Source organism: Sapajus apella, unplaced genomic scaffold (assembly GCF_009761245.1).
Source record: "Sapajus apella isolate SASKATOON/1434 unplaced genomic scaffold, GSC_monkey_1.0 scaffold7, whole genome shotgun sequence".
Lineage (NCBI taxonomy): Eukaryota > Metazoa > Chordata > Mammalia > Primates > Cebidae > Sapajus > Sapajus apella.
In genome coordinates this window covers 8656896-8684369 of record NW_022436947.1, presented here as the reverse complement: position 1 = coordinate 8684369, position 27474 = coordinate 8656896, and the positions used below count along the sequence as shown (strand labels likewise).

Genomic DNA, 27474 nt, shown 5'->3' with positions numbered 1-27474 from the left:
GACAACTAGTCTATAAAACGAGCCTTATAGAGTCCTTCACTCTACATAACTTTCTGCAGCCTTACTATGTGATTATAACCTTCTCCAAAGCTGTGAATTTAATATATTGCCAGGAGGTACTGAGATGTAATGAAGACTCAAAGTATCAGCCGCAGCATGGAGAAACAGAGGCTGTCACCTGTCTACTATCAGGGAGGCTCTACTTCTCCCTGCGAGGAGGCTCCTATGTCCACCCAGGAACCACAGCTCCACCATCTTCCAGACTGCCCTAAGGGACGCCCTGACTTCATGCTCACCTAATAGAACACATCTGGCCTTAGCTTGACCAAAGACAGCCCCCATGATGCAACCAAATAGCCATTATACCAAGAATGGACCACTGGACAACTCAAAGGAGCCATTCCACAGCTGAGCCTCGCTGGCCCCAGCTCTGCCTATTCAGACTGATTCTCTTCTCCCTGCCAGCTATCCTGGAGGTCCCAGCAGGTCTGCTCAACTTAGGACATATATGGTGAACTGCATAAATTCCATTCAGGAAGAATTGGTGAGTCCCTGTTGCATGCAAATCCCAGTATGGAAATACAAATAGAAGTAACTTCTGCCTTTCCCACCCCAACAATGGGCTTCACATTTGAACATGGCCATACTTGGCCAGACTGTATGTCACTCAAACAAGAGTTAAGGTCATAAGTAGGATGACTATATGTCTTGGTTTGCCTGGAACATCCCAGTTTATGTGTGTTGTCCTCGTATAATTAACAGTGTCTCCTTTCACTTTCCCAGTTGAGATGATAAATTATCGGGTTGCCCTGGCAATAAAAGAGTCATGAAAGAGTTTGAAAATATGGAGAAGACTGTGATCATTTCTGTGTTAGGAAATCAGGAAGGCTTTATGAAGAAGGAGATATTTATGCTATGGGTTGAAATGAAAAGCAAAGTTTAAAAGAGGGCTGAGAGGTGGGGTGGAAAGCAGAGGAGGATGTCCCAGGCAGAGAGACAGGCAGGGGGAGGGTTAGGGCAGCAGCAGCAGGCCCGCCGCACGCTTCCGAGGCACGTAGGGGTCCATCTTGCTTTGGTGTGTATGACAGCCACTCTAAGCTTCTTGAGAGCAAGGACTATGCTCCATCTTGTGTCCCCATCTCCTGACACACCACCTGGTGCAGAGGAGCACAAAACCCATGGCCTGCTATCCTACTGAATGAATCAAGGCATGGCAACATTTTGTCACCTATGTCCTATTACATGGCCCTGTTACAAGAGGAAGCTTATGGCCAGGACACTAGACATTTTGCTTTCCTGCCAGTTTAGGAGAATGTGGAAGAGACTGTCACAGCTGGCAGAATCCACGTCCTTTGTGGAGACAGGGTCAGGGATTAACCTCAGGCAACCATCCAGAAAGAAATTTTGGAGAAGTGATTGAGAGGTAAAGGCATGTGGCAATGCCAATCTGGTGCCACCACAGCCCTCACCTGTGCTGTCTTCAGCATCTCAACAAAAAACCGGCTCTACAATGTTCAGAGACCAGGGGAGCCCCTAGCGGCAGGCTCAATTCCTCAGAGGGTGCAATTTCCAACATTCCACAAAATCCTGCCCAGAAAAGCCACCAGGACAGCAGCTGTCCCACTGAGGGGCCGAGGAGAAAAGAAATCTCCATTCTGCATGCAGTGGACATCCCTCGTCATCTGCCTGCACCTCTAGACTTCCATACAGCATGCGCTGATGGAGGCTCATTGTGGTCCTGCTCAGATAAAACAACCCAGAACACAGACTGCCTGTACCTCGGCTCCATGCCCTTGTCTTCCACAAAATTCCTCAAAAATGGAGGCCACACCATGTACCACAGAGATAGCTTTCCTGTCTGAGCAAAAACATCAAAGAACTGCAAAGTGGGAAGCCATCAAAAAAGGTAATTGCAACTGGGGTCGGTGCAGGTCCTTCTCTAAATGGGCCTCTGGGCTGAGCCCAGGGAAATTATAAGTTCCAAACTATCACACTGCGTGGCTGGGCATATCACCAACAATGTCAAGCTGGAAAGGAGTCTTTTTCCCTCGGGGCTGTGTGTGTGGGTGAGGGGGTTGTTGGGGGGTGTGCTGGAAGACACTCCTCAATCAACTGTTGTTCCCTACCTATGCAGAAAAGACCCACACCCATGATCGTAAACAAAGCAGACACGTCTGTCCTCTACAGCCATTGGTGTGCATGTTACCAACATGATTCCTTAGCTTTCTATAACATCATCCGGAATGCAGGGCAAAAAGTACCTGTTAGTTTTTTCATCTAGAAAGTGGAGACAATTGCTTTCACAGGTTATTCAATGTACATCAACTAGACTACGCTATCCAGATGTTTGGTCAAATGCCAGTCTAGCTGGGTTTTGGTTTTGGTTTTTTATTTTTTTTATATGATTAAAATTTAAATCTTCAGACTTTGAATAAGACATTACCTTTTACAATACGGATGGGCCTGTTAAAGAAAAAGTTGGTCATGATACTTGTTAAGAGAGCAGAGCAGACGTTATTCAAGAGGGGCCATGGCAATGGGTATAGGAACAAATCCAGTGAGGTCTTGCAGTGAGTGGGGGAGGCTGGCTCAATTCTAACTCTAACAGGGAAGAGCAGGAATTTATAACCAAGGAGCAGGGTGAGGGTTAGCAAATGGAAAAGTATCAAGAGGAAACATCACGGATAAAGATTTTCTAAGCTGACTTAATAGGATCATTGCTGAAGGCAGGCCAGGGTGATAATATCCAAGGTGGTTAGATAACAACCTTAGGGGGTTTTCCCAAAACTGACTTAGCGGGATTCTTGCTCAAAGTGGATTCTACAAGAGGGAAACCCAAGGTCAGCCTGTTTAGAAAGGACTCAGCAGAGCCTGAATAAATTTTTGCACCAAGGGGAAAACTTTGTTGAGCTTCATCAAGTCAGCTGAAGTCCCTAAGAGAAAAAGACTAAGGTTCTCTAAGGAATAGGGAATTCTGCCTCAGACCGAAGACTGCAACATTAAGTCTCCCGTGAATCTGAAGCCTCTTGGCCTGCCCTGAAGATTACAGACTTGACAGTCCCAACAATCACATAAGCCAGTTTCTTAAAATCAATTGATCAATCTCTATGATGTGTGTGCACACACGCACAGATACACACACATACAAAAGATTTGTCTCTCTGGAAAACCCTGAGCTACATAGATTTATCTAATATTAAGCCGATGTATTTACATAGTGTTTAATTTATTCGAGTTTTAAAGAATGTTTTTAAAAGCATTATTTCCTGACTCAGGTCAAAACTGTCCAAAATGAAATAAAATAATTACAAAGCACTCTATAGGTGTAGAGTGGCACAAAATCATGATCAAGAAATTAAATTACAGCACTAAATACTGAGTTAACTATTTTCATTCCTTTATTCCCAATTCCATTCTGCCTAATCCCCTATTTCAGACAGCAGCATTAGCATGGTATATACCAATTCCTCTTACTGAAAAATAAGCTCTATTGAGGAAAAGATGTTTTATACATATATTTTTATGTATATCCAGCATATAGACCACAGTACCTAGCATATAGTAGGTCCTATATATATAATTCTTGAATGAATGGAAATGTAAGTCAAATACATACATAAACACACATCAGTATAGACATAAAGAAGAGCCAGAAGAAAAACCACACCCACTCTTGCTAAAACAATGGGCATTGGTTATGATAGGCAAGTCATGTTACAAATTGTAAGACCTTTATTATAATTCCATATAAGTACAATATAATATCATTATAATGACAGAATGGGGTCTATCAATGATCATCATTCTCTGTAGTCAGTGACCATATTTCTGCCTCTTTGTTTCAAGTAAGAATACAGAGAGGCTGGAGATACTTACTCACTATCTCGCTCATTATAATAGTGGTCTTGAGGATAACTGATAAATAGTCTGGGCCTTCTCCTCATCATTCAAGAGAGATTACGGCATAAAGCATCAGTTTCACTATCTAGGAAGTTATGTCATTAATCTTTGCCCAGCCACTTAGGCTCTTAGATGAGCAGGTAGGTAAATGGTGGAAAGGGCCGCTAAGAAAACTGCAACATATTAGAGAATAGGAGAGAACATAAAAACAAACACACATCTCCATACATCTTCTAAAGAGCGATCTACCCTAAATGCCCTCTGTGTGCTTACCCGGCAGAAGGGGAGAGCCTCCCCACCCTCAGTGCAACTGCTAATCCCAAGCCAGCCCAAATGAGCAGAAAGATCCCTGCCTTCTTGTTCTCTGCCAGCAATCCTGAGAGCCTCTCTGAAAACCATCACAAAGACTGAAAAACACCCTAGAAAGGGTACCTGGAGACTTGGAGGCTGGTTCTGACTCTGTTGATTCCCAAAAGTCCTTGGCCTCTTTCTTCACAAAGAGAAGGTAGAGATTAGATAGGGTGACTTACTAAGATCTCTTCAAGGTCTAATAAGAAGTACAGTGATTGTGCAAGGCAAGTTGACCCTGTCTATTCCAAGGGTGCCCAACCTCCAAAAAAAGGGAAAGTAAGGAACTAGGGCCCTAAAATAGCAATAGAATGGTGGGGCAAAACTGGGAAATGAATGCGCCACTCCAATCTGATCAGGGTCTCACCTCACTGGGCATCCCTGGGCACACCCCCTGGGGTACACCCTTCTTAATTTTATTTCCTTTTTTTTTTTTTTCCTTTTTTTGAGACAGAATCTCACTCTGTCACCCAGGCAACATTGCAGTGGCACGATCTCAGCTCACTGCAACCTCTGCTTCCTGGATTCAAGCGATTCTCCTGCCTCAGCCTGCTGAGTAGCTGGGATTATAGGCTTGTGCCACTGTGCCCAGCTAATTTTTGTATTTTTAGTAGAGATGGGGTTTTGCCATGTTGGTCAGGCTGGTCTCAAGCTCCTGACCTCAGGTGATCCACCTACCTCAGCCACTCATAGTGCTGGGATTACAGGCATGAGCCACCACACCCAGCCCTCAATTTTCTTTCTTCAATAAAGTTTTGACAATGAAAAGACCAGCTGGCATATGGTACAGGAGCTATTACTAGAAACAACTTCAGGCCACCTATCAAAAGGTGAGGAATTACTCTGGGTGAACTTAGTATTACACATTTGGAAGACCAGTTTGTCAATAGGCTGAGAAATTTCCACAGACTCATGAATCAACCAATGGGCCAAATTATTGCTTTAAAATAAGAATTAAATCTGCCTGAAAGAACAGGCACGTGAGACCTCCTGCTAAGGCATGCTCTTTCTGCAGACCAAGTATCTGGAAAGCTAAATTGTAATAGGATGGCTATTTGATAAGACTTACAGCCTGAATGTATGACGGGCAGGAGGTTAAGAGGGCTTATTATAAACATCTCCGCAAAAGGCAGAGACCTACGAGGGCCAGAGTTATTACACCAGGGCAGAGGAGAACAACCATTCCTTGTCTTTCACAATCTCTTCTTTCTTTGTATACATTGAACTCTTTTCTAAATAACAATTAATGGCTGAAAATGCATTTTGTAAATTAATACTTATTCATTTCAGAGACTTGAGTAAACATAGAAAAGCATTTTTAAAGTATAAGAAAAACAATTCTCACATCTTGCTGTGATGATTAAAAAAAAAAAGTATAAGCAAAAGAAAAGAAGAAAAAACAATCTTACTGTTAAGCATTTCATCCGTGGAGATATACAGATATTAAAGAGTATCCTGATATTTATTCTATTAAACATCATATTGTAAGCATGTCCCACAATATTAAATATTCTAGAGATATATTTGTCACTTGGTTTTTATTTAAAACTGTGTTTTAAAGACTGCAATTGGCACATCCTTTCCTCAGATGTATTAATACAGTCCATCAGCAACAGGCCATTTTTGTTCTGAAGCCACTGAAAACATTTCAAGCTTTATCCCAAGACCACTATTTCTCTCTTATTTCTAAGTTATTGACGAGTAAGTGTCTTACTACAATCCGTGAGCACAACTAAATCCCAAAATAACAGCGCCCTGCCAGGTTAGAAGCTTAGGCCTTATGAAATTTCCACAATGACAAGGTAGCAAAATAACATCTGACAAACTAATAGGTATCACCACAACTGGGAGAGGAAGAGAACATGTGCCCTTCTAACCCAAGTATTAACCAGCGTCATTTTTGCCCAGGCAACGTATGTGTATATCAATGGTGGTCTTGCCAAACAACACTTCCAGAACTTCCAGCACTCTTGCCCTTCATTCTATCTTGAGAGAGAGGGAAATAAAATTTCAGGCCAAACACAGAAGAAAGGGGAGGCCATACCAAATCAGTGAAAAGTCTATTTTTGAAAAGGCATAACCTGGCAGTAGTCTCAAATCACATTACTCTGCCTACACCCGGGACAAGCTCTAACTCCCAAATGAGGCTCTACTCACATTTCAACTGCGAAGTATGTATTACAAATCTAGAGAAACAGTCCCACAGCCATATTGAACTGTGAGCGCTGTAAGAGCGTTCCTTTAATACGCAGTGGTCTGTCACTTGCTTCTGTCCCATCTTCAGTGATGTGGGGACAAAAATATTTTATGTACAGTTGCTCAAGGATAACAGACAATAATGGAAATGCGTGGATGGGGCCAAGCACGGTGGCTCACGCCTGTAATCCCAGCACTTTGGGAGGCTGAGGTGGGTGAATCACTTGAGGTCAGAAGTTCAAGACCAGCCTGGCCAACATGGTTAAACCCTGTCTCCACTGAAAATACAAAAATTAGCCAGATGTGGTGGCAGGTGCCTGTAATTCCAGCTACTCAGGAGGCTGAGGCAGAACCCAGGAGACAAAGGTTGCAGTGAGCCGAGATCATGCCACTGCGCTCCAGCCTGGGCGACAGAGCAAAACTCTATCTCAAAAACAAAGCGGGGGTCGGGGTTGGGAGGGAGAAATGCATGGATGGGTTTATAGCTGGCATAGATCAATTTCTCGTTATCTTACGATTATTGATTAAGGAACTGAGTCTTTGCTGTTTGCCAGACAAAAGGCTAAATACCCCCCTTCATAAATCTTGAGAAAAGGCCAAAGAAAAATGAAAACTGGTGTATTCTGGAAAGAGAGCAAGCCAAGACAAGATTATAACCAAGTCAAAGCTAAGAACCGAGTAACAAATGTATCTCCAGAACAGAGCCTGAAAAACTTGCAGTCTTGGCAAGTCCCTCTCACTCGCAGCAGCAACCTTTGTTGCAATCAGAATTGACGGAGGCTTTTTCACTTCAACTAAAAGATTTCTGTCAGGGTGAACATATTTTAATCCACCGCATGCATTTGTACCATGTCATTTACAAGGACAAAACCTGACTACATCGAGAGTCTGCTTTTGTTGTGTCACTCTACGGGCCCAGTGTACATGTTCCCAAGGCTCACAAAAAAATATATTCAAAGAGAGGAGAGCGGAGAAGAGAGGATGGGGAAAGCAATATTATAATACACACTGAGAGCATATGTACAGTTAGAGACGGAGCTTGGAAGTGGTGATGTGCAAGATGGAGAGATACAGTTAAAATATGCTGCATTCTAAAGGAGAATGTTATTTAGAACTTGTTCTTTTTGATGCCTCCAGGGCTGGAACTGAGCCACTCTCTTTATAATATATTGAGTTTATCCAGGAGGTAAAAAAATAATAATCACTTTGAAGGACCAATACATTCTTCTGTCACCTGTGCATGACAGGGAATGATGGGAAACTTTCTAAAGATGCCACTGGCCATATGCTGAAAATTTCACATGAAGCAAGGAGGTGTTTAGAAAGGAAGAAAAACAATGTCAGAAACGAGCAAGGCAGAAGATCCAACGGTCACATTAAAAATTAACAAACGGGGCCAGGCGTGGTGGCTAATGCCTGTAATCCTAGCACTTTGGGAGGCCTAGGCAGGCAGAACATTGAGGTCAGGAGTTCAGGACCAGCCTGGCCAACATGGTGAAACCCCATCTCTACTAAAATTACAAAAAATTAGCCAGCTGTGGTGGCATGCACCTGTAGTCCCATCTACTCAGGAGGCAGCACGAGAACTGCTTAAACACCAGGGACAGAAGTAGCAGCGAGCCAAAATGGTGCCACCGCACTCTAGCCCGGATGACAGAGTAAGACTCTATCGCCAAAACAAAAAACAAACAAAACAAAAAAAAGAGCCCCAGGTGCAGCATCTCACACCTGTCATCCCAGCACTTTGGGAGGCCTGGGCAGGAGGATCGATAGAGCCCAGGAGTTCACAATCGGCCTAAGCAACATAGTGAGACCCCATCTCTACAAAAGATTAAATAAATAAATAAATAAATAAATAAATAAATAAGCAAGCAAGCAAGCCAGACATGGGAGTATACACCTGTAATACCAGGTATTTGGGAGGCTGAGGCAGGAGTATCACTTGGGCCCAGGAAGTCAAGGCCATGGTGAGCTGTGATCGAACCACTATACTCCAGCCTGGGTAACAGAGAAAGACCCAACTTTTAATGATTTGAAGAAAGAAATGGAAAATAACCAAGCATTTGGAAAGATGAATCTTTGTTTAAGCTTAGAGATAGCAAAGGGGTTTGTTTAATCCACTATGATGCAAAAATTTGGGTCACTTAATTACATTTTCCCCACTGGCTCTTTATTTTCTCCCAGTTTTATTCAGGTGTAATTGACAAGTAAAAATAACATGTTTTAGGTATGCAGCATGATGACTTTATATACATATACAATATAAAATGACTACCACAATTAAGTTAATTAACGCATCTCACACCTGGGTGTGTACATGTACATGATGCATGCATGTGGTTCAGAACATTTAAGATCCATTCCCCTTGGCAAATTTCAAGTATACAACACAGTTTTATTAAAAATACTGTAGAACTATAGTTACAATGCTGTACATTCGATCCACAGAACTTATTCATCTATCTTACTACTGAAACTTTGTACGCTTTAACCAAATCTCCCTACTTCTTCCAACCCCCAGCCCCTGGCAACCACCATTCTATTCTTTGCTTCTATGAGTTCAACTTTTCTAGATTCCACGTGTAAGTGAGATCACACAGTATTTGTCTTTCTGTATCACGTTTATTTCACTTAGGATAATGCCCTCCAGGTTCACACTCATGTTATTGCCAATTTAAGTTTATTTTCCTAACAAAGCTCTGAGTTTTCATTCTAAGCCAACAAACACATATTAGCAGAAAGATCCCATGCTCCCATTTCCAAGGAAAGGATCCCTCTCTCAAGTTGACACTTTCAATTTAGTGACTGTCTAAAAGCATTTATGCCTGGCCTGTGACTAAACCACTTCTACTAATCAGAATAAGTATTCAATAACAAAAATCCAATTTAACCAAGAAAATAGAGGCTTTCAACATTAACTGTTTTTCTTTTTCTAAAATGGCCTTTTTTAATAACCAAAGAAAATTAAAATAAGTGTGACTCCTGGAATTGGTAACCTATTCATAAAACAAAATTACTTTATAAAAACTCAATTTATACATATATGGAACTTTGCATTCTGTAAGAACTCCTATATTTAGATATTTATTCATCAAGGTAAGAGACTTGAAAGAGAACTTCATTAACGACCTTGTCCTCATTTTAAAAGATGGAAACAAAGGGTATAAAGATAGGGAAGCAATTTGCCTAAAATTACATGGAGTCATACCTGGAAGGGAAGGGTGGAGGGACAGAGAGAAGGCTATTTCAGATGAAATTATTCTTCAAAAATTGTCTAAGAATAGGAAGAGTTTACTCTCTAACAGTATCTCTAACAGTATTTAAAGATACAACTTGAATGTCTGCTGCATTTTGAAGATATTGGATCTATACAGAAGCTCGTGAAAGCATTTTTAGTTCATGAAAAGAAAATTTCCAAAACAGATTTTTCCTCAACTCACTCACAATATAGAACATTAACCTATAGGTCGGAATCAAACTCTTCGCCTCTTATTTGCCCATTCCACTTTCTTCTTACTAAAACTCTAGCAATGACAGCAATAATGCACAAATTGAAGTCAACAGTATTCATCTTAATCTGTTGTTTGCAAAACATGTTTAAAGTGGAGTTTTAAGACACAACAACTATAATGGTTGCAATAGATGATCCTAGAATGTCTCCTGTATCCAGAGGAATAGTTGCTATAAAGAACATTGTTGAAATAATTGACAAAATTAAGGCCGGGCGCAGTGGCTCAAGCCTGTAATCCCAGTACTTTGGGAGGCCGAGGCAGGTGGATCACGAGGTCAAGAGATCGAGACCATCCTGGTCAACATGGTGAAACCCCGTCTCTACTAAAAGTACAAAAAATTAGCTGGGCACGGTGGCGCGTGCCTGTAATCCCAGCTACTCAGGAGGCTGAGGCAGGAGAATTGCCTAAACCCAGGAGACGGAGGTTGTGGTGAGCCGAGATCGCGCCATTGCACTCCAGCCTGGGTAACATGAGTGAAACTCCGTCTCAAAAAAAAAAAAAAAAAAAAAAAAAAAATTAAAATCTGGGTTAAATGTTAAAATAGTCATCAATGCTAAATTTCTTGATTTTGACAACTGGATTTGATTATGTAAGAAACACTGATTTTTAAGAGGCAGAAGTATTAAGAGGTAAACTACCCATGCTCAAATGATTCCCCTCCCCCAAATATAGATATAAATATATGTAGGCAGAAATGGAATGATAAAGTGTGGTAAATGTCTGAAAATAGATGAATCAGAGTTAAGCTCTTTGTACTATTCTTACAACATTATTGTAAGCTAAAAATTATTTCAAAGTAAAAAGTTTAAGAGAGGAATTTTAAAATTCTTATTTCTTACAGTGTCTCTGCCTTTATGCAACACAATTATGCACACACACTCACGTATATAATCTAGCAATGTTAATACTCAGTTTTTATTTTTTGCAATAGTAGACATAAAGTAAAATCAGTTACTAGCTCTTTCCTATCATTCTACCAGAGCTATGAGAAAACAGCTTATTTTTTGGAAACAAATTAATTTTTTAATACATTAGTTAACCTGCTGTCAAGAGAATCATTCTTGGAATTAGAAGGTATAATTGAAGAATATATTAACAATTATACAACTACATCCCCAATTTTTTGTTCCCTTTTTTTTTTTTTTAATTTAAACTTAACAAATCTCAAAAATGGTCAATGGCATAGTTTTTGAAACTCTATTCTGAGCTTGGCTTTACAAACAAACCTACAGAATACCATCCCTTTAAATTTCTCATAAAATTCAATGAAAATACGTAACTGATTGATTTCACGGCATGAGTAATGTAGACATTGCTAACGTGTATCACATTAACTCCTAAAAATACTCTAGTAGCAAGCCTACCTGTAATCTGAACACGCATCCTCCCAGATTAATGCTTCTTTATTATCCAAAGTAAGAAAAATAACTGAATCATCTCTTACCTCCTCCACAAATAAAGACTTTATGTCAGACATAAAAAAGAGAAAGCCGGCACGGTGGCTCACACCTGTAATCCCAGCACTTTGGGAAGCCAAGGTGGGCAGATCACAAGGTCAGGAGGAGTTCGAGACCAGTCTGACCAACCCAGTGAAACCCCATCTTTACTAAAAGTAGAAAAATTAGCTGGGCATGGTGGCACACGCCTGTAATCCCGGCTACTCAGAAAGCTGAGGCAGGAGAATCACTTGAACTCAGCAGGCAGAAGGTTGCAGTGGGCTGAGATCACGCCACTGCACTCCATCCTGGGCAAGAGAGCAAGACTCCATCTCAAAACAAAAAAAGAAGAGAAAGTTTTTGCCTTAATATGCTAGTATTCCTTTGAGGCCAAGGGAATGGATAATTGCTACAAACCAGTTCCTTTTGTGTCTATATCAACCACTTCTCCCAAGTATGACAGGCCATAGCAAACTTTCTTTAAATAAGAACATTCAAAAATGGCTTGATGAAAGTACACAAGCAGCATTTCCTTTGACCAGTATCTTCTCTAATACAGGGATTCAGGTAAGAAACTTTTTTTTTAATACTGAAATTTACGGCTTGACATGTCAGAACTTTTTAAATGCAAATGGTTTAGATGGAAATGGTAGTGCTAATATTTCTTATCCATGCTGGTAAACAGATTATTCTCAATCCCCAATAGTATTATGATTGTGCATACATTATTTCACTAAGCAAGAACACACAAGGCCTATTAGAGTGGTTAAGGCTGCCTGCCTCTATGCTGAGTAGGCTCACAATGCCGTGGGTGGGTGTGTGGGTGTGTGTGGGTGTGTGTTTTACTTTTGTGAGTGTGCATCATATGCATGATGATTACTTGCTTTTTCTACTTACATCTGCAGTAATTTCTGCTTTGCCCATGTGCCTAAAAGTCCATTCACTCATTCTAATGTAATAAAACAAATACATTACACGTTAAAAACAAACAACAACAAAAAACTAAATTGGCTAAATTGTGCCCAAAATAAGATCACCTAGGCACAGGAGAATAGAGTTTTGACTCTGGCTTTATCTCTGTGCAGCATTTGGTTTCACAGTCTGTTTGAACGTTTGCTGCATCATCTCTAATAGGAATGAATGATAACTGTCCTACCCATTTCAAACACCCAAGGAGATACTAGAATTAAAGGCTCTTAGTTAAATGGGGGGGGAAAAAAAACCCTAAATCTAAAATCAAATATTGCTTTTACTATGACGCTGGTTATCAACAAAGCTCATAAGCTTCAAGACACTAGATAGAATCACTTCGTGATGCCTTTAGGGTTCAGAGCTATATGGTTCCAGGCAATGAGTTAGCTGTGTTCTTGAGAGTCAAATACGTAACCTACGGTTAGATAAGATAGGATTTAAAATACATGCATACACTGGGCTAAAGAAACTGTAAATGGATGAAGTTTAATTTCTAAACAGAAAATATATATGAGTAGGTTTTATCGTCTCCAATAAAACTGGCCCATGACACTGACTGGTGTTCTTTCTTATCAAGAAAATATTAAACAGAAATCTGGAATTAAATTTACAGTCAGTGTTTGAAACAGACAGAAGGTAAGTATGGAACTTTGTAACCATTTGTCATGGAAGAAGGGGGGAAAGCTAGCTAGAAAACTCTAAATGCTTTATCTAATCAACAAATTTCTATGACAATGAAGACATTTGATAAGTTTACTACAAGTAATCATAAATTATTGGTGCGGATCATTCCACTGTATTTTTTTGAAAATAGCATGGAGCTGTCTAAGTAAATCATATTCTGCCTGCAGCAATGTAGCTTACCTCGAATTATTTCAGAATCATCTAAAATGACTCATTTTTCTATTAAAATGATGAATGGGCTAAATGAGGTATGTAATAAATACTGCAGGTTTGTAAACAGATTCCTGCTCTCTAGAGAATGGAACCCTTACTTCATTTGGTAATTCTGCCCCTTGGTATTTTCAAGAGAAGTCATCCTTGAACTATAGTTACTAGAGAAAAGAGTAGAGTGAGTCACATTGGAGCAAAATGGCCAATATCTTTACGGTTAAGGGAATAGTTTCAGGGTACATGAAAATAGCTGCCAGCTGCCCTGACCCCCAAATCAGGGCACAGGTCAGAACATTAAGAAACAGAAAAAGCATAACTCAGTGCCATTTAGGAATCACATCTAAGCAATAAAAACAGAGATAGATAAAAGGAATACAGAGCTGGGATATTCGACATTGTGAAAAATTTAACATCCAATAAACAAAAATGAAGCAGGCCTCACTGCACATGGTGTATCACATAGTATATCACGTAATAAACAATACTGCTGTTCAATGTACTACTGACTTCACTAAACTGCAGATCCATGCACAATAGGTTGAAAGCAAGTCACAAAAACTGTATCAGAACTGACAGTTGTGTGACTTGCCACGAAGTCAATCTGGAAAGATCACTGTAAGAATACAAGGAGCTCATCTGCCTTACATTCTCATTCAAAACATAATATGCAAAACATGTACTTGGGATTCTTAAGGACTGACAGACTTGATGACGCTTAACTTTTAATTTGTTACAGGTTAAAACAAATACCAAGGGCCATATTTCTTAGCCTCTTTAGTAGGAAATGAGATTATGATGTCAGTTCAATAAAATTCCAAGGTGTTAATGACAGTTCATTTCAGACCAGGCAATGAAGTAAATATGTTCACAATAAATGGGAGGTCATTATAAAAAGATGGGAATATAACCAGCTCTTTGCACCTTAGTTGCCTACAGACTTTTACGCAGTGCTCTCCATATCTCACCTGGACACCCATAATGACCTAAGTGATAGAATGTCAATAAGTTATTATGGCTAACACAGAGGACACCACTCAACAAGAACTGCCCTGAACCAACTGGTTTGCAAAGTAACTTGAAGAATTTTCAAAAGCACACTTAGAAAGAAAATATGATAACACATTCTAAGCAGAGTTGTTCCCCCTAGCTATCTTTAAATATGACTAATTGTTGCCAAAAACATCAATAGCATTCTACTCAACTGTGCTGTCTTCTTTTCCAATCACTGTCAGAAAGGTCAGGCAGTCTGAGACAGTTCTTTGGAGAAAGGCATCACAGGGAAATCAAGGAAATTGCCGTCACACCTACACCATGATCACTGGATAGGCCCCCCAGTTTGGCAGTGAGACCTCCAGGACCAGGACACTCCACTGTTCTCCACATCCAGGTCCCTCAGTATCTGGTCAGCCTGATATTGAGCTTCTGGGAGACTATTTGGCGATGTTAAGATCCTAGGTATTTCCAGCCAAGTGCGGTGGCTTACGCCTATGATCCCAGCACTTTGGGAGGCAAAGGAGGGAGGATCTCCTGAGCCCAAGAGTTTGAGACCAGCCTGGGCAACATGGCAAAGACCTGTTTTTACAAAAAAAACAAAATAAAATAAAATAAGCTGGGCATGATAGAACATGACTCCAGTCCCAGCTACTCAGGAAGCTGAGGTGGGAAGTTGAGGCTGCAATGAGCCATGATTCTGCACTGCATTCCAGCCTGGGGAACGAGCAAGACCCTGTCTCAAAAAAAAAAAAAAAAAAAGAAAAGAAAAAAGATCCTAGGCATTTCTGCCAACCTGGATGAAGAAAGGGTGTCTGACAATATACAGCTGAGAAATCTATTCATCTGGGCAAATTTTCAGGATACAAGCAAAGTTTAAATCCGTAATCTCAAGTCCTATTCATTCTTTGGGATCTTAACATACAGCCTAGACGGGCAAACTGAAACAAAACACGTTTCTCCTTTTTCAATACAGTAGCAAACATACCAGAAGCTGCCCTGCTACTCCACAGAAAATGTGGTTCACAATCTCTTCATAAGGTTGTGTCTGCATTCCAGCTAATAATCATAATGCTGCCATAACACACAGGAGGTAGAGGCCACACATGATAACCAAGAACACAAAGGAGAAAACAGAATCCAAATGCTTTGTCCCAGAAACCCTACTAGCTTTGCTAAGTTCAAATGCACAGGAAGCTCTCACCTGTCGTGAGGGATACTCCCCTTTGAATTTCCTGGTAAGCTATTAAGGGAGCAACAGACAGAAAGAATGGGACTTACGGATGGATCCCAGAGCCTATTCTCACCAATAACACTGACGCAAATGTCTACTACCTAAATCGCCCAAATCCTTTCAATATAATGTGGAAATGCCATATTTCAATCGCTGTCAAATGCAAAAGCTCAAATTCATTAACTTCATTTTTGGAACTCAAAGCAAACTAACAATACTCTACACATATCCAAATAATTGGAGGTTAGTGTCTAGGGCAAGAAAACTAGTACACAACATAAATAACCAGAGAGAGAGAGTTTTAACAGAGTTTATAATCCAAGTACTAAATTGCACCCAAAAAAGCGAAATTATTTTTAAAATTATCTTTAAATGCCCAATAAAAGAACCCAGGAAACCACTGCTTACACTGCAACTTCAATTACCTGGCTAATTTTAGTGATACTAACAACCCCAAGTGATCACTCTTACTCTTCTCTTACATGAAACTTTTCAGCATAAACCATTTGTCAATCATTTCAAAATTACAACCCCAGTTGTATCCTCTCCCCCTTGAATAGAACCTTCCTTGGACAGCAGTGGTGCTTCCTTTAATTTAGTCATTTTTCTCTATACCCCAGATTCAAAACCTTTTTCTTTTTTACCAAGAAATTTCGACTGTCACAGTTTGAAGCACAAACAAAACACAGAACTGAAAGGCACACAGCACAAAATTAATCAATTCTTCTTGATTGCTTCACTGGTGCATTTCGGACAAAAGGCAAACTGGGGATGAAAAGTTACATTTTGGAGAAACAGCCGCTTAAATTTGCAAAAACCAAATTTATGCATTCACCCACCTTTTTATTCTAACTGTTGTTGTTGTTTTTTTTTTTTTTCTAAACAGTATAAGGTTTTATAAATTCAAAGATTATAGCTTAAGTTGGGACAAAACATACAAGGCAAGAACAACCTTTCCCACAAACCCGACACTTAACTGCAGACTCTGAAGAAAAGCAACCAGATCTAATTCATCCTTCCATCCCCGGTAAGTAGGACCTAGTACACAGTAGGTGTTTAATAAATGTGTGATGAAGGAGAATGCAGAAAGGCACAAAAATATCTAATGATCAGACTAATGTTCTTGCCAAGAGCTGAACAGAACAACAGGTGCAGTATCTTGGGCCAGGACCTTCTTCAGTAATACACTGAAGTCAGATTTCACAATATGCTTAGCCCAAAACATTTTTTACATTGATTGCTAACTTTTGTATTTAAAATGATACAAAGTTGCTGATACTAGAAAGGTCGCTTGTAGTTAGCCTTGATGTTTCCCTCAACCCTTCAAACCTAAAATCCTAGCAATACTACCTCCCAGACAGTTCCTATTCCTCATCTTTCCTCTGCATCCCTGCTTCCATGGCCCTAATTCAGGTGTCACCTGTTCTCACCTGGATTAACACAGGGCTTTCTAACTGGTCTCTAGGCTTCCAGCCATTTCCCCCTCTGCTCTTCCCTTCAAACTTCATTAGAGTGTAAGCTAAAAATCAAACCCTAAGCCCCACAACTGAATAAATGGACCCCCTCTTGGCCAAGGGGACCTCAGAGAAACTTAAAAACTGGGTTTTCCACCATAAAGGGATAGGGGGTCAGACATGTCTCTTTATACACCCTCTCTTTTGCAGCTTAGAAACAACCACTGACCAGCATTAATGTTAAAATAAAGACCATAAGACTGACAAAGGAGACTTTTTGTGGCAATCAGCTACCAATAACAAACAGGACCTAGGGCCGTGCCAGACAAGGGCTAAGTTATGAACCCCCTGCATACGTGTCACACACACACACACACACACACTCACACACTTAAAGAACAAGCTACCTTCTAACTACCACGAGGCTTCTCACTCAGCAACTTCTAGTAGTATCCCACTGTCCCCATGCTTCCATGCTTTTGCCTGCAATACCCGAAGCTGTTTCATCCCACTACTCAACCTTGGGAGCAAATCCTACTCATATTTCAAGATTCAGCTCAGGGGTCCCTTCTCCAGAAAAATCTTCTCTGTTTTTCCCACTTCCTCTCCTCCTATTTCCAGGGCTTGGGTAGATTCAATTAGCCATTTATTCAATCAACAATATCTTTACTGACTGCTTACTGTTTGCTCAGCACTGGCATATATTAGGCACTCTATTATGTGTTGAATAAATAAATGCAGACATAGCAATTAGTTAAAAGAAAGACAAAGTCCTGGCTTTCACAAAAGTGAGAATTCTCACAAGACTATAAGTAACATGGCTCTATAAAAGACTTCGCATTTTTAAACATTATTTTAAATGTATCTTTCTTCCACATTTTATTCCTCAAGGACAGGATTTTGTCTTTCATTTATAGATCATTAGTACCTAACAAAGTATTTTTCATACAGTAAGCATTCAATAAAACATTTGTCCAAAGAGTAATGAAACTATCTCACATGTACATTTATAAACTCCAGAATATTGAAGTAAATATTGCTGTAAGTAAACTGAGACTTATTTTAACATTTAGATTTAAAAAGAAAATACTACATAGTTCTGTGATAACAAGAAATACGTGGCTCATGACTATGATCCCAACACTCTGGGAGACCAAGGCAGAAGGATCACTTGAGCCAGGAGTTCAAGATCCATAGCAAGACTTTGTCTCTACTTAAATTTTTTTAAATAATAAAAAAATTAAAAATTAAAAAAAATCTAACATTAAACCAGCATAATGTAACCAGACATGAAAAAAGAATGAGTCAACATTTTAAATGGCATTTTAAAAAGAAAATATAATTGCAAAGTCAGAAAAACCAACCTACTACTCTTCAATTTCAAAAAGAGATCTAATGACAGCAAATATGAGATTACACATATAAGATCTTTAAAACACACGTATAATCAAGTTGCATTAACTTTACAAATTCCTTGGTCCTGTCCTTTTAATCAGTCTTCATTCTCTACAGAGATGCTTTACTGCTCCTAAGAAGCATATTTTGAATATGAGCTGCTTTTAGCATTTTCATGCAGGTAAAATCATTATCAGTAGACTGCCTCTTCCAAAGCCTCTGGATAAAGTCAACTGATTAAAATGCTGGCACCGCTCAGTGCTGAGTAGAGGAAGGGGCTGGTACTCTTCCAAAATCTAGAGTGGGATTAACAGCTTCCCCGGCTAAAGCAATTCTTCCAAAGGGGAAAGTTTTGATCTGATCCTATTTTAAAACTTCAACAACAGGGCCATCGTGACTTTGGCCTTCAAAGAGCTTCAATAAAGCTAGCTGCTAAAACAACTGTGGGAAGAAAAAGCCGGGACTCACATCTAAGGAGACAGAAACCTAAATGTCAACTGTTAGTGGGCCAGAAAGATGCAGGGGGTGTGAGGTAAGCGGTGGGAATCGTTTTCTTTCACAGCCCCAACATCACATCAGCTCCCCTGCCTTCACCCCCGTTCTCCTGAAAGACAACTTTTTAATTACTTCATATGTCTGAAACCCAATCTTTACTTTCCTGCAGGCTGCAACATTTGAGTTCTAAATAAAGAGGAACCGAGCAATGGCTGGCCATCACTCAAAGAGTCTCACGTCTTATAATTAAGAATGGCAGCAATACAGGCCCTCCACACACAGGGGCGCAATGCTAACCTCCTTGGGGTGACTTCCACATCAATTATGGGTACTGAAGATGCCACCTCTCCAGCTGGGGACCGAGGAACTAACATATAACAGCAGGCTTGTGAATGCTGTCCAGACCACACAGTACTGGTTTGGAGGGTGGTGGGATGCATAATCTAAAGCCTTAAAGCATGTATAAAATACAAACATACGGGGAAGGCAGGGAGAACTTTATACCTCTAAACATTAATGACAGATGACAGAATTAGAGTAATACTGATTTTCTTTGTAATTTTTATATTTTCCAAATGTTCTATATTTTTGTATTAATTTAAGAATTAGTAGAAAACTCAGTGAAATACAACCATTAAAATGCGACCACACAAAAACATATTTATTGATATAAAAACTTTTACCACACGGCCTAAATGTTTTAATGTGAAGGTTATTGTAAGAGTTATATAAAACTGTATATACTACTATCTATGTTCGGAGAAACATAGTTATACATATGAAATCAAATGTTTTATACCAACTTCATGGGAAGGAAATAGGAATAGAAAAACAATGAACCAAAATGTTAACAGTAATTATCTCTGAATTGTGGTGCACTGAGGGGTTTTAGTATCTCTCTGTATTTATTTTCTAATCTTTACCCCATAAATATGTATGTCTTCCATAATAACAAATAACAACAACAATAAAGAGAGAAATCTGGCAAACAAATTGGGAATTACCCAGTAACTAAATGCCACAGGCAGCCATGTTGCTGTGGCCATGGCAGACCAAGCAAATGTCTGGGCAGGAAGGGACTCTTTGAATCAGCTGTCATCCTATGGCATAAATTTTACATTTATTCCCTAAGTGCTCTGAGGCTCTGTTTGGCCAATATTACAACAGATGCTGAAATACAGGAGTTGTGAGTAAATAAAGACAGACAATAGACAAGATTCATTAGGTAAAAACGAGAGATCGGACTGCAGATATGCTCTTCCAATCAAAATATGTTGCTTAATATCTTATGTTGAATAACAAATCTTTTGATACTTTCGCATTTTTTTGTGAAAACTTGTTCTATGTCTAAGCCGAGCGTGTGTATACATTTGATGAGTTTTTTGAGTTTTTGAATCTTGCTTGTCTCCATGAACCAAGAGAACAAGGCAGTATGTCCAAATTCAGGCAAAAAGAGGTAGAGAAAGGGTGTTTCAAAGATAAGATTCAAAAGGGTAAAAGCTGGGAGGCAAAGGGAAATACCAACCAATGTATTCTTCTGCCCGCTGGAAACTAAGAATTGTGCTGCACCTGTCTCAAACATGAGTGCTATTAACCCCCTCCACTACACTCCTATTCCAAATTCCAAATTTGATGTCTTTACTATGCATGGAAATGACCTTTCAACCACCCACTGACCTGACATTTTTTCCTCAAAAAGCCTTCAGCTTAGAGGTACAACAGATGTAATTTTCAGTTGAATTACTCAAAACTTACTGTCTTTAATTCTGAAATTATTCCCCTTTCCCAATGACTGACTTTGCTTCCACCTCTCTTATTCCTTTAGTTCCATTGAATGCATGTACTGTTCTCAGGGCAGCTGCCAGTCAGTCCACTGACATTTCTTTCTTAGTCTACCACCTCTATTCTGGCTTCACTATTTGCCCATGCAGCCTGGACCCCAGATATGTCACTGAAGAAACTGATTCATTATACATGGACTTCCTTTCATGTTCTTTATTTGCAGCTAGTCATGGGTTAACCTTTCAAAGAAATGACCAAGGTAAAGAATGGGAGAGACTAGAAATTGGCCCTTTTCTTATTAAGTTTTCATGTTTCCCAGTTGCCTATGCGACTAGGAAAATCCCCCTCACTCTTGCATTCAAAGTTCTCTACTCCATGGTCCCATTTTCCCTGTCCAGTAAGTTCCCAACTGTGCTCCAATGAAGACAAAAAGTTCCAAGAAGTTACATCTGGGTTTCTAGGAAGGCTGAAGTAGGAGCTAAGCAGTCAACACTCCAGGTTTTAACCAGAGCAGCTCCACTTTTATCTATTAAATAACAATAAGAAATTGCTTAGTCAATTATCTTGAATACAAAAGACAGAATAGTATCAGCCATTAAAGGCTACATTTCAGAAAAATGTTCAGTGACACAGGAAAATGTTCATGAGGCTTAACACCATATATAGCATTCTCTAAACTCTTCAATATGTAAAAAGCCCAGGAAAAAAATAATCTGGAGGAAAACACACACCAGCGTAAATCATGGTTATATCAGAAAGACAGACAGATTGATGGGTGCCTTTTAAACTTTCTTCTATCTATTAATAATCCTTTCAAAGACAACAACAACAACAAAAACATGTCTATGTAATCTTTAAAAAGATTAAAAAAATATTTTTCTTTAAAAAAATTCTGTTAGAAAAGACTGTTCCCCAAAGCTCTGGCTCTACTTTTCCTCTTCCCTAAACCCCAGAGAATGGCTGATCAAACCTTACTCACCTATGCCAGAGTTTTCCAGACTAACATCTGGTAGCTGCCAGCAACGAGAGAAAGAAACCTAGATTGCTGACCCCTGCGGTTTGAAAGGCAATAAAACTAAAGGCAAAGGGGAAAAAAAGCAAACAGACCACAATCCTTCAGGCATGAAACATGTGTGTATGTCTGTGTGTTGGTCTTTACTTCAACACTTCCGGAGTTACCTGCCTTTAATGTCCTTGATGGTTAAACCTAAACTGCATGCTACTTGTAAAAGGCAAAAATCAAAATCTGAGCAAAGAGAACATGAATCATATGATCAACACTAAAAGCTGGCACACAGCACTTCGCGTTTCCCAAGCATCAGAGATTTCCTTGTAGGCAAGAAAATTTCTCCTACATTTTTAATACTCACCAGGTGCTTTGCCTTAGCGCGTTCCTCCTCACTTGATATCCTCTCCCGAAGGATGGCTCTGGTTAACTGCTCATTGGCAGCAGCCCTCTCTTGGTCTAGCTCTCTGGCTTGCTTTAGTCTGAAGTGATAAGAATTGTCTAAGTTAGAAAAAGTATTTTATTAGTTGACATTATTTTCTATCAAATGAAATAATTAAAAAATAGAAACATATAGCCAAAAGGGTCAACAGCTGAAATCATCTTGGCCCATAATCTATCAAAAAAGCAGGTAAAGAAGTAAATCCCCATGCAGCCTCCACCCAAGCATTTAAAATAACTAAATTCAAATACATGAAGAAGCTTATTAATTTGGCAAACATAACTAAGTTTACAAAGGTCTTCTTATATAAAATTAAAATCTGCTCACCAAAAAAAAAAAAAAAAATATCCATCCCGGGTGCTTCTGTTTGGCCTCCGGAAATTTAAGTAATTAAAAAACCATTTAGGCCAGGAGCAGTAGCTCACACCTGTAATCCCAACACTTTGGGAGGGCAAGGCGGGTGGATCCCTTGAGGTCAGGAGTTCGAGACCTGCCTGGCCAACATAGTGAAACCCCATCTCTACTAAAAATACAAAAATTAGCTAGGCATGGTGGTGTATGCCTATAATCCCAGCAACTTTGGAGGCTGAGGCAGGAGGACTGCTTGATCCTGGGAGGTGGCGGTTGCAGTGATCTGAGATCACGCCACTGCACTCTAGCCTGGCAACAGAGCAAGACTCCATCTCAAAAAAACAACAAAAAAAAGCCATCTACATGACAAATATTTGAAGGTAACCATCACCTGTTTCTCCAGACGTATCTGTTTACTGAATGCACACCAGGCACTGTGCTAGGTATCGAGGACATAGTGATAAACAAAATGGACAGGTCACTGTTCTTGCAGCTGTTACATCACAGCAGAGAAGGCAGCCATTAGGGAACAAATGAGGACAGCTTTCCTCCCAGTATGTTACCCCTATTTTCCAACAATCTTCATAGGCAAATATGGCCACATCTTTCAACTGCAGGGCTTCTCACTTCTGGGATGACTTCAAACATCTGTTAGCTCCAAACTAAACCTAACACTCCAGACATGGTCTAGCAAAATAAGACAGGAGAACCTGGATCTGTACACAATACTAATTCTATTAATGAAGCATAAGATTGCATTAGATTTGTCAGCAGCCTCACCACACAATTAGATCATATTCAGTTACAAACCACTAAAACCCCTCATTGTACATGATAAAGATAAATTACTTCGGCACTGATTTTTGCCATAGTGCCTGCCACATAGAGGCATTCAGCAATCACCAAATCACTGAACATTTCAGTCTAATCTCATGGACAAAGATTTTCTGATCACCTTTTCTTCTTTGAGAGAATAACCCCACTATGCCAGCATATTCCTGAAGGTATAAGCTATGCTTTAAAAAAGAAAGGTAAAATTGTCATGTTGGTGTAAGTGAAATTCTGAGTGAAATCTACTTTATACATGCAAATGATGAGCACCAAATTCTACTCAGTACTAGCCTATCAAGTTTTAGCTTTAGAAAGCTTTCTGAAAAAACCCAGAGATAAAAATTTTTGTTGCTATTTTTAAATTGCTACATCATCCTGATACTCCGGAATTCTCAGAAATCAATTACAAAAAAAAAAAAAAAAATCACCTTGCAAGATATATTCCAAAGTTACAATGCTCTTCCCCTAAAAATCAAAACTTTGTAGCTTTGTGTCTTAAATAAAAAAAGAGGAATAGAAACAAATTAAAATCTGTACTTCCAAATTCTCTCATGCAAAAGTAACCTTTGGGAAACTTCCTAAGCAGTAAGCATAATGACACTCATACAAATCAAATTTCTCTAAATTATTTCACAAGGACCATACAATAAAATCAGCAATATCAATGATATCAATACATTAACTCCACTGGGTATGTGTAATTGTAAGAGAACAGCAATAATTAGAAGTCACACCACTTCCCTAGAACAGCAGTTCTAAAAGTACAGTCCACAAACCAGCTGCAGTAGCATCAGCTGGGAGCTTGTTAGAAATGCAGCTTCTCAGATACCACCGCGCACTTGCTGAATCAGAAACTCTAGGGATAGTGTCTAGCAAACTATCTTTTCATAAGCCCTCCAGAATTCTGATGCATGCTGAGGTTTGAGACCACAGCCCTTAATTACCAAAATGTACTTTTCCTCAAATAAATCCTGGAGATAAATGAAAGTAACATCAAAAATGAAGTGGTCCACATGAGAATATTGTGCAAATAACTGCTGAGGTTATCATATCAGATTACAACACTGTGTATTTAAAGCATTTTTATGGACATCTTACCTATAAGTAAAAAAGCATTACCTATTTTTACATGTGAGGTGGAAACAAAATCATTTGTGGATCAACTACTATGGCCAAGCACTACGCTAGGTACTTTACATACATATATAAATTGTTCATTAAAATGCTATTAGTTCACGAACATAAAATGAATTCTGTACAGCTAGATTATCACATCTACCACATTTGGTATATCTAATTTTAAAGTACTATTTATTTTAACAATTACTACAATTTTTTTCCATTTTAGTTTACTTGGTATGACTTAGATCTTAATTACATATGGTGTGCTACATGCTTCAACTTTAAGAAAGACAGGATCATAAGGATTTTGGCAAGTTAGAAAAGCAAAACATGAGCCCAAAAGCCTTCAACGTGATAATAAAAATAAACACATTTAGCTTGTCATGACTGGTACAGATAAGCAAACTCTGGGTCCAAAACAAGGCTCTGTACTTACTATCTAAGTACTTTATCTAACCTCCACGAGTCCTGTTATTCTCATGAGTAAAATGAATTAGTGTAATACTCCCTTACAGGATTCTATACAAACAAGGATCGTGGAGCAATGTCCATAACATAACATACACTCAACAATGTTAGGTAAGTAGCAGTAATAACAGTACCCACTATGAGGGTAGGAATACAAAGAAAGCAGTGATTTTCCAAAATGAAGGAGACCATCTCCAAATTCACTAACTACAACATCGTTTCCATCGTCTTTTCCAATTCTTCACCAGTAAGTTCTGCTTTATTTTTATAATCTCTAAGGACTTCTAAGATCACAAATTGACTCTTCTCACTCCAGCAGCCCTTCCCTTTCACAAGCCGCTTCCTTTCCCTCTTGTCCATAGCTCCGTAAGGACAAAGATTTGGCCTCCTTTTGTTCACTGCTATATCCCCAGTACTTATAAGAGCCTGCCACATACTAAGCCCGCAAGAAAAACTTGTTGATGTATGCATGTATAAATGAATGAATGAATGAACGAATGAATAAATGGCATATTTCCAACCACAAACAAAAAAAAAAGGAAAAAAAAAAAAAACAAAAGGCTATAGTATATAAGAAACAACTAGAGAGACAAACTGTATCCTCCAACGGCCTAGCCACCATGTTAGATGTGACACATACGTGATATAATCCCAGGCTACACTAAATCACCTACAACAGGAGGTGCCACCACAGTCTAGAGTCCCCGCAACATCAACACCAAACTCTATTTGACACCTGGACTGAAGGAGGATTGGCAGTGGCACAAACTGACTAAAAAGAATATTATTATCCTTTCTTAATAAATTCATATACTTTCATTCATCCTTACAAATACAACTGCACAAATTCTCAAATGTTTTTAAAGGAATGTCTACAAATTTTAAGAAAAACCTGTTTTTAAGGTTTGCACAGTGACTGTTTAAGAAACCACATTTTTTGTCATCAGGGAGTTTGTCAGGACTCTGAACAAATTCTTACTTGCTATCAACAACTTACCTGTACAACCTAACAAGCCTCCATATAAACATTTTTAAAACTCTATACCTTAAACATATTATTCCGCATTCCACAAAAATTCTTGAAAAAGGTGGTGGCAGGGGATAAATGAAAGAGAGGGGTATTATATTATCTCCCAGGCTGATACTGTTATAATTTCTACTTGATGGGCACATGTACTTCTACTGTAATCCTGAGATCTCCTACTACAGTACTCAACAAAAACTGTACACTGGAATTCATAAACTTATTCAGTATATAATTATTAGGTGAGAGGGCTACTCTGGTTACTGAGAATAAAGTAGTGAGCAAGAGACACAGTCCCCACCTTCATGGGTCTTGGTTACAAATAACAGATGCGTTATTTTGAAAAAGTTAGGTGGGTATCTATGACACTGAATGGGTGGGACTGGTATTTAACTCAAGCTCTACAGGACATTAACTGAGCAACATGGGGAAGGAGAAAGTGTCTTAGGCAGAGGAAACACCAGTTGGGTCCAGAAGCACCAAGAAAGGATTTCCTTCAGTTAGATTCCTGTGACAGCCTTAGAAGGGTCTCTAAGGCTCGAAATCACCTCTGCAAAAATTTTACTTGCTTTCAAATTCTTTTGGACGACAGAGCTTCAATGGTATACTGACTGAGGTTCAGTTCTGTCCTGTGTCCAAAGATTAGAAGCTTCCAAGTTGTACCATTTCCCATTTATTGCAATAGATTTGAAACTTCAAAATTGTGCTGTTCCCCATTTCCCCAATCCTCCCCTCCAAAATATTACACGGCAATTATTTTCTTCTAAGTTTCCTCTTTCACTGATTCCTATAAATCCTTTAATGAGCTACAACGACTTTGCAAAGAAAAACTGCTTATGTTATCAGAAGTCCCCAATTCTTTTCAAAGTTTCCTCTCTGGCCCCTAGGTTTTATATCACATAGAGCTATGCTATTCAACGGCCATCTGCAAAGAGTAGATGCCCATGTAGCTGTCAACCAATTTTTCTCTTTTTGAACCAAATGAGACAGCCCTGCCATCTGGGCCTCTCTGAATACTACTGCCCAGATAGTGAAGCTATAAAATCAGAAGCCATGTTGTTTGGGAAACACTTCACTAAGGAGAGAAGCCCAAGGCTCTCACTGATAAGGGAACACTGGACTTTACATGTAAAGGCAGGACATAAAGTAAGTCTTTCATTATTAACTTGGGTTTCCAAAGATTTAAGAATTATCTCAAAACAAAACTAAACATGCCAAGTATCTTACAGAACACATCCCTTTTTTATTTATTGGCATTTCCCACTTAATATTTTAGATCTCCTGCTCTAATATATTCTACATTAAGCCCCTGATTTAAGTTTCATTTAAATTTCTTTCTTTTAAATACATCTCTCCTCATTTAAATTCTCTGGAGTTTCAAGCAAAGAAGTAGGAGTTTAGTGTAAACTTTTCTTATTTGCATTAAGTAATTGGATAGCTTGCCTAAGCTTAATGAAACAAATACCAGTCAGTGCTGCCCTTAGACCTCAAGCCCTAGCAACTTAGCTCTTTTCCTCTGTATATTGTCAATCAGGCGAGGGACTTGAGATACACCAGCAAAATTAATTCCTAAAAGCCAGTCAAATCTCCTATAATGAGTATTATTACATGTCCTTTTAAAT

The 27474-nt window shown here is 39.2% G+C and overlaps 1 protein-coding gene across 5 annotated transcripts in view; it reads right to left on the bottom strand.

Moving 5' to 3' along the window:
* Positions 1–27474, bottom strand: part of CHCHD3 (coiled-coil-helix-coiled-coil-helix domain containing 3) — a 298150-nt gene that overhangs the window by 172505 nt on the left and 98171 nt on the right. For 4 of the 5 annotated variants that reach the window (XM_032275953.1, XM_032275954.1, XM_032275951.1 and 1 more), the window contains exon 4: positions 21979–22096. The exons of the other annotated variant lie outside the window; for it this stretch is intronic. In XM_032275953.1, the coding sequence (XP_032131844.1) occupies positions 21979–22096 (118 nt within the window). The remainder of the gene's footprint in view (positions 1–21978; positions 22097–27474) is intronic. 5 annotated transcript variants of the gene reach the window in all.